The sequence below is a fragment of the Sceloporus undulatus genome, chromosome 5, assembly GCF_019175285.1.
Source record: "Sceloporus undulatus isolate JIND9_A2432 ecotype Alabama chromosome 5, SceUnd_v1.1, whole genome shotgun sequence".
Classification (NCBI taxonomy): domain Eukaryota; kingdom Metazoa; phylum Chordata; class Lepidosauria; order Squamata; family Phrynosomatidae; genus Sceloporus; species Sceloporus undulatus.
Window position 1 is genome coordinate 59732359 of NC_056526.1, and position 7644 is coordinate 59740002.

Sequence of the window (7644 nt, forward strand, 5' to 3'; positions counted from 1 at the left end):
AATTCCTAGCAAGTGAAAAGAACATTCACAGTGCATGATTCTTCCCTGTGCTTAGGTGTGCTGCTGTTTTCTCGTAAACTACGTTGTCCACACTGAGGGTTGGTAATCTGCATAATACAACTGCTGAGTTTTATTTCAGGACAGGATTGTTTGGATTGCTCCACCTGCCCTGCAAGTAATGAAGCTTTCATTTTCTCCAACCTGTAATATCTGGGTTTTCGTCCCTCTTTTTCTTCACCTACAGGTACACATTAGCAGCTCAGGATTTAGTAATGCGAGCCAGAGGAGTACTGAAGGACCGAGGCTGGAGGATATCCAATGATAGACTGGGTTCAGGAGATGACATTTCTGTCTACGTCATTCCTTTAATACATGGAAACAAACTCTTGTAAAACAAGCACCAATACTAGTAATAGGGAAAGCTTGCTTTTTAGTAACAATCTGTGGAAGAGAAAAGCTATCAAGAAATGAGAATATAGTGTTTCTAACATATATATTCTGAACTGAGTTTGATTGGTTATTTCTACTTGAAATGTAGGGGCTGAATTGTACACGAGTTAAAGGCATCTCTTAGAAGTTGAAGCTTCCCTATGTTTATGTTTCTGGTACATAACAGGATCAGAAATTTATGCTGCTAGTGTATTAGTAATTTCTTTTTAATGTCCCTCCTGGTGAGGACCCAATTGTGATCAGATAGAAGAATTTATCTTTCCCAGTTTGATGTAGCCTGAAATGCCACTGGAGATGTGAATTGGGAATACCATAGTTGAAAATGATAAGGCAGCCACTATTTCCACGAGTCTCAGCTGATTTTACTTTAGAATGACTTAAATTTCTATGATATTAAGTTAAATTGAGACTTATACATTTAATTATTGTTTGTTCAAAAGTACTTGATGTTTCAGTGGAGAAAATCTTAAGGGTTTTATTTATATACATGTGTTCAACCTTTTTGCTCCTTTACACTGTCATAAAAATCTTGGTATATCACAGGCCCTTTTATGTCTTTAGGCAATAAAGCCAACTTTTTCTCCGGACTTAGTCCAGCACATGTTGGTAAAGTTGCCTAAGAGAACAGTGAGATTGATTGAGAAATGTATTCTTGTGTTATTTTTTGTCAAAATTTGTGTATGTGTATAACTATGATGTAGCAGATTGGGAAGATTGTTATTTTAGAAAGATGTCCCTGGAAATCAAAAAATTCCATTGACAACAGATATTTTTCATTCATTGAATGCTTCTGTCTCCTCAACTTACATCCTGTTGAAAGGATTGTTATTCAAGTACTGTTTTGTTTGTTGTTCTTGGTAAATTTTTGTCTTCTTAGTAACTATCTAATACTCAGAGTTTTCCTCCAGAAGAATATATTTTCCTCTTTCCTATCAGTTCCAACATTGCTTCCTTAAACAGCTTCTGTGACGTTATATCAAGAGGTAGCAATATTTCTAACTGTAAATCCAAATGGGAAAGAAATGGCTGTTGCTTTTCAGTACCTAAGTTGTCTGTACATTAGTGTAGTATCAGAATAGATTGCAGCAAATATCTCAGTAAGAAACATGTTCAAGGTCTTTAAGTTTACTTGTACATGCATACAAATCACTTCTTTTAGGGTGGGATTTATGAAAACCATATTTTCCCCCTTCCTAAACCACCATTTGATTGGTTGCCAGTGACTAACAATTTGGTGACTCAGGTGTTACTTTCCAAGCTGGAAACTACTGAAACCTATTCTTGCATGTCATTTTTTAAAAGTCATTTTGGCTAGCTGGGAAGACAATGAACTGACAGAAATAGTCGACAAACAATGAACGATCTCAAAAGTGGTAAGATCTTCCCAAAATTGAAGCTGCCAACTGACAAGAGACACTCACTACATGGTCTCATAAGTCTCGTCATAATATAATTAACCTGCAAATAAACACATCATGTCCTGCATACTTGTTAGACCCAACTAGAGCAGATTGATTCAGTCGGTGGACTTTTGTGTTGTGTCATTACTATCAGTTGATTCAGTGGATTGGGATTTATTACTAAGAATAAAGGAATAGTATTTTACTGAAACAGGCATATCATTTACTCCACTAAACTTCACATACTATCTTTGCATCAGATAAGAAAGGTCTCTTTCAAAAAGCTGTTACCACAGTAAATAAAATTTCAATCTAAAATGGAACCAGCCAAAAGATAATTATGAGCTTCAGACATGACATAAATCAGAATGCAATAACATGCTTTTGTAGCAAGATATCCTGAAATCTGCATTTCCATAAAAAGAAATGCTTCATCATTCAAAATCTTTTTACAAATCAATAGTATTTCTGACATTTATTTCCAATAAGGTTTCTACTATAAGCTGAGATCATGTTACTTCCTTTTACCTTTGTCGCCCACTCCCAAATAATCTGGTGTGGATTTGGTAATACACATTTGTGTTCTTTATTTCAGACGAAATTCTAAACTAAGCTCCCATTAAGCTTCAGTCTCATTTCATTACTTTTTATAAAGTAAATCTTATGGTTATGGATTGTATCAGTGTCACTTTGTAATGCAGTCTGGGAAAGGCACTACTGTATTGTCTTTGTTCATTTTGTTTCATGACCACATGATTACCAAAGTACATTCTTTTAGTAAAGTATTTTGTAATGCATTTGCCTCTTGAAATATAAAAAAGAAAGTCCTTAGTGGCTAACTATGCTATCGGTACTAGCCAAAATAAGATAATTTTTGCCAGCAAAAAAGCACTGTAGATTAAATTGTCATTGTTCTTTACTATGAAGACACAGGCAAACCCGCCAGGGGTGTGTGTGTATGAGAGTTGCTCAAGGGGTGTGTGATACTTGGAGGCTCTGATCCCTCCTACTACTCTTCTTCCTAAACTTTTATGTGTAAAATTTACACATGCGTTGAGTTCAAATACAGTACTGAATTTACTTAAATAAAACTGTTCTAATTTGAATGTTATTACCTTATAAAATGTTAAGATATGGATATACATGAATGTGCAAATGAAAATATGCACATTAAATAAGCAAGATATTTTTATTCATATATTACATCTTGGGGGGGGGGGCACAACGTCCACATGTAGATGTAAAGGGAGGGGATCCTAAGGGTAAAAGGTCTGAGTACCATTTCTCTATTTGATTACAACTCTGCAACATGTTCGTCTGAACATCAATATCATTCAAAATATCCAACAGCTGGAATTCAATCCATTTGGCACCAATAGATCCCACAAATAGAATGTTCCTTTTTAATTATAAGTAATCAAAAAAGGTACTTATCTTAAGCATTTAAATAAAACGGTATTCTCTGTGAGTCTGTGTTGCTCCATCCAGATTTGGGGGCACAGTTCAAATGCTACTTTATTTGCATAATGTCCAACGGAAGGTAATATTCCCCAAAATATTGTATTTTAAGATGTAGCTATGGAAGACTGAAATTTTTTAAAATAACATTTTCAAAAGGAACGTATTGATGCTCAGGCATAGGATTTAACCTATTTTAAAAAGCAATACACCTGGAACTTCTTGTTTTACATCTCCAAATTACCAGACCAAATCACCTTATTCCTTTCAATGGCTTTGTCTAAGTAATGCTGCATTGACTGCAGAGCACTTTTGGAAGAGTGTCAAACCCTACTCAGGATACCTAAAGAAAATGTAGACATTTTGTGTTTGATGCATGCAAAATGAAACTTCATCCCCTTATCCTGAATGAAATCAGAAATGTAAGTGGCAGTGTTTGCTTTTGTCCCTCTCTGAAAGGTGCAGTCAGTCATCATTTTTTATTCAGTCAGAGTTCCTTTGTTCATAAAATACTTCTTTATATAAAATATTTCAGTTCCTGTCTAAAAGAAATGCGTTTGAAACAGCCATGCACTTTCCAGCTGAGAGTATTTTAAGAGCCTGTGGCCAGGATCTAAAGAAGCATGAATGGTCCTACATCCCTCAAACTCTTGTTCCAAATTTGGGAGTTGCATCCTGTGAACTGCAATTGGCTGTCTTTAATTTTTTGCCCCACATCTATAGCTTGTGCTCTGAGTCGCTGTGGGGAGTTGGATTTCATGCCAAATGCTGTTACTAGGCTGTGACATGAAGCATTTACCAAGCCCAGCAGAAGGCTATGCAAATCGTTATTTCCAGTTTTGATGTTGGAAAAGGCAGGTTCCACAGAATGACAAAATTCTGGTCACACTTCCATATGAAACCTTTGTAACTGAGTACCACTGAGTAGTAATACTTAAAAAATAATTTCTCCTCTGACATGAAAGAATTTAGTAGTGTCCAGAAATAACCGAAGTGCATTCACTGTGCTGCTGCTTCAACAGTTGCATAAACTTCCTTTGATAATCAAGTTTAAAAAGTAACCAGGTTACAGAGCAAAAATTCATGGTAAAAAGTTATTGGATATTAAGAACTCATCAATACAGTTGAGAAAAATGGGAGGATTGAATGAATTATCATTGGGCCATGATACATGCCAGCAGTGTTGGTAATTGATCTTTGAAATAACCAATCTAAAAGAGAACTGTCAAAAACTCACTTTTCATGGTTTCTGTCTCTCAAAATTAGAATTTGAAGGGCTTTTAGGCAAAGATTAATGAGAGATAGAAGAAACATGTTTGTGTTATGGAGCAGTTTCAGATAGACATATGATCAGTGATAGGAACTCAGAGTGCAAAATCTGTCTGTGATAACACTGATCAAATCAATGAAGAACTACAGACCAACTGCATGGTTGTTTTTCTTTCATCCCTCATTTTTTAAAGGACTGAAACAAACTTCCAGTCATTCATCTCCTTTCTACTATTTCCATTCCAAAGAAATAGTTCAGTTTATGCAAAAATTTCCCTTTGCAAGCCAACATTTCTGTTGACAAGTTCATCAGCCTTTGAATGAGTTACCCCTTCTTTCTAATCCTGACAATGATTAGGCTTGTTTTGTTTAAAGTCCAAATAATCCAAGAAAGCTCCCTTTCAATACAGTATTCACAAAATACCTATGGGGAAAAAGGCATCAATTAAAAATCAGGAATCTCATAAGGCTTTTGGAATAAGTGGTCTTAGTCAATAAACTTTTCAAAGATTTCGTGACGAGAAGGTTCCTTAAAATTTTCTGGAATGGTGTCCCAAACATTACAGGTTGAGCTTTGATTCTTGTCTTTCTATACACTACATCCCCTCCCAAAACCCATTTCAGTTTGCTTGCCCATGGCATATGTACTCTTGTTGTTTGCTTCTTATATTGTGAGCTATGAAAAATTGCACTCTCTTCCAAGCCTGCTTTTAACAGTTTCCTGTTGTTTGAAAACGATGCTCTGGAAATGATGTAGATAGTGGCCAAATACCTCTTTAATAATTCTGCCAAATTCTACCTAATATTATACTTGAAGGAGGCTTTTCCCTGTCAACCTCCATTTTGTTTTGCCATTCCATTGTATTCCATTTTAATTCAGCAGCCGAGATTTTCTTCATTCCTTTGTTGGCAGTGACTGTACTTAAGGAATGTACCGTTTTCTAGGCTCAGCATTCCAAACGAAGAAAAGAGTCTGTTGGATTTAAAAGGGAAAAAGTGGAGGGAGGATCAATGTACTTAAGCGTTGTGACTGTGAAATGTCAAAACTTTTTGTAACCTGAGAACAAAAATGTTTAGTAAAGGGATATATTTTATGTGTTTTGAAACTTTTCAGTGAGATGTAATAAAGAAGGGAGCTGGAAAAAATGTATGCGCAACAAATGTTTTAAAATGAAATTGTATAAAAATAATAAACATAAAAACCTATTTTGGCTCTTTATTTTGGAACGTGTTACTGTGAGCTTCTTTTCAAGGAATGATTGCAGATTGGCAAAAGCACTGAAATCTTCCAGTGAAAATATGAATACAAGTCCAGAATTCTACACTCAGATTTCTTGTGAGCTTTTCATAGACCGAATATAATATCCAGTTCTGTGGATTCTTTGGGGCTAAACAGACTGGCACTAAATGCCGGCATTGAGCTGGAGTGGGGGGTGTAGTGACAACACACCAGCTGCTTCAACTACTCCCCAGTGCCAGCATCACGCCGCACACCTGACCGCACAGCAGGCGGTGTCATGCCATTTCTTTGGCATGGCCTTTAGATGCACTGCACCAAAGAGCCAGTAAAAAGCCGCCACCGCCATGGCAGCAATGGCAGCTTTTTGCTAGCTCTAAAAGGAGCTGCATTTTGCCATTTCTTTTACAGCCAGCAAAGCGCCGGATTGGGGCAATGGTGTGGGGTTGCCACAGCCCTGATCCAGCCCTGAAAGGAGCAGCAGGACACCACTCCTTTGGGTCTGTTTGTACAGCCACTTTGTTTCCTTTTTCAATGTTCCCATTTTGTCAAATCCTGCTGTAGACAGAGAAAGGTGTCTTGTGCTGAGTAAGACCACTGGACCATCTGCCTAGTATTGTCAGAGGATCTCTGGTCTGGTACGGGCATTCCAGGATTTCAAGCAGGCAGAATTAATTCCTAGCAGGGCCCCCAGTATTTCTTTTGCATCACCTCTCCAAGAACAAAACCAGGTTTGAAACCCCTTAGCTTGCAAAATCAGATGAAATCATCTGTGTTCAGGGTAATATGGTGCAAACTAGGGCTATGTGTGCAGCCCCTGATTTGGAATCCAGTTCAATCCAGACCAGTCTGATCTGGCAGGACCCTCAATCTGATTCAAGATTTGGGCATCCAGATTGTAGCAATCTTGTACTGGGAAACCCAAAGAGCTATAACCCCCCTCCCCCCGCCAACTGCATTAGTTCTGAAATACAAATTCCACTCCTCCCACTCATTATGCTATGTTTGCTGTTGTTGGTGGGAAATGGAGTCCAACTCATGAAAGGTACTAGGTGTGCAATGGCTGTGAAAAAATAATATACCTTATATATGCTCAACTTAGGGTCAAAATTTGGGCACAATTTTTTTTTTACATAATATCCTGAGTCAACTTAAATGTGGGTCAATAGAGCAATACTACTAAGAAAGGTCCTGAAAAAGTACCGCCCCCATGCCTCACTTTCTGTGCCTCAGCAGTGATTTCTGAAAGGTCTGCCATGGCAGGGAGGGAGTGAAAGTGTGTGTGTGTGTGTGCAACAGAGAGGTGATTCCCTTCTCAACATGATATTAAAAGCCTTCCCCCTAATCTCTTTGGATCTCTCTGACCACAGAACACACCATTTCCCTTCCACTTTCCTCCTCAATCTGATGTCAAAACCTTCTCTCACCATCCTCTTTTTCTAGATCTCTCAGACCATGGAACAACCAATTTCCGTCCACTTTCTTCTCTTTTCAATCCAATGTTAAAACCTCCTCATCTAGCAACAGGGAAGTGGTGTTGGGTGGTCAGGAAAGGTCCAGAGAGTGAGCAGGAGGGAGGGAAATGGTGTTTTCAATTTGTTTTGTCCTTTACATCCCTTTTTACATGACACTAAATTTTACTCTACTTATCCATGGGCCATATCAAAAGCCATGATTTTGGCCCTAAAACCCTCCCTCAACTTATACACGAGGTCGACTTGTACAGGAGTATATACAGTAATCACTTTTGAGAGACTAGCCAGAAGTGCTTCGGTATAAAGCTTAGTGAAAGTTATACTCAGAGTTTGTCTCATGAGCCAAATTCAGAAT

General features: G+C 37.7%; 1 protein-coding gene across 1 annotated transcript in view; it reads left to right on the forward strand.

Annotated features, from left to right (window-relative positions):
* PPM1H (protein phosphatase, Mg2+/Mn2+ dependent 1H) overlaps positions 1-5783 on the forward strand; it is a 97258-nt gene extending 91475 nt beyond the window's left edge. The window contains exon 10 of the mRNA XM_042469308.1: positions 245-5783. Coding sequence (XP_042325242.1) covers positions 245-392 — 148 coding nt within the window. The 3' untranslated portion in view covers positions 393-5783. The remainder of the gene's footprint in view (positions 1-244) is intronic.
* The last annotated feature ends 1861 nt before the right edge of the window (positions 5784-7644 follow it).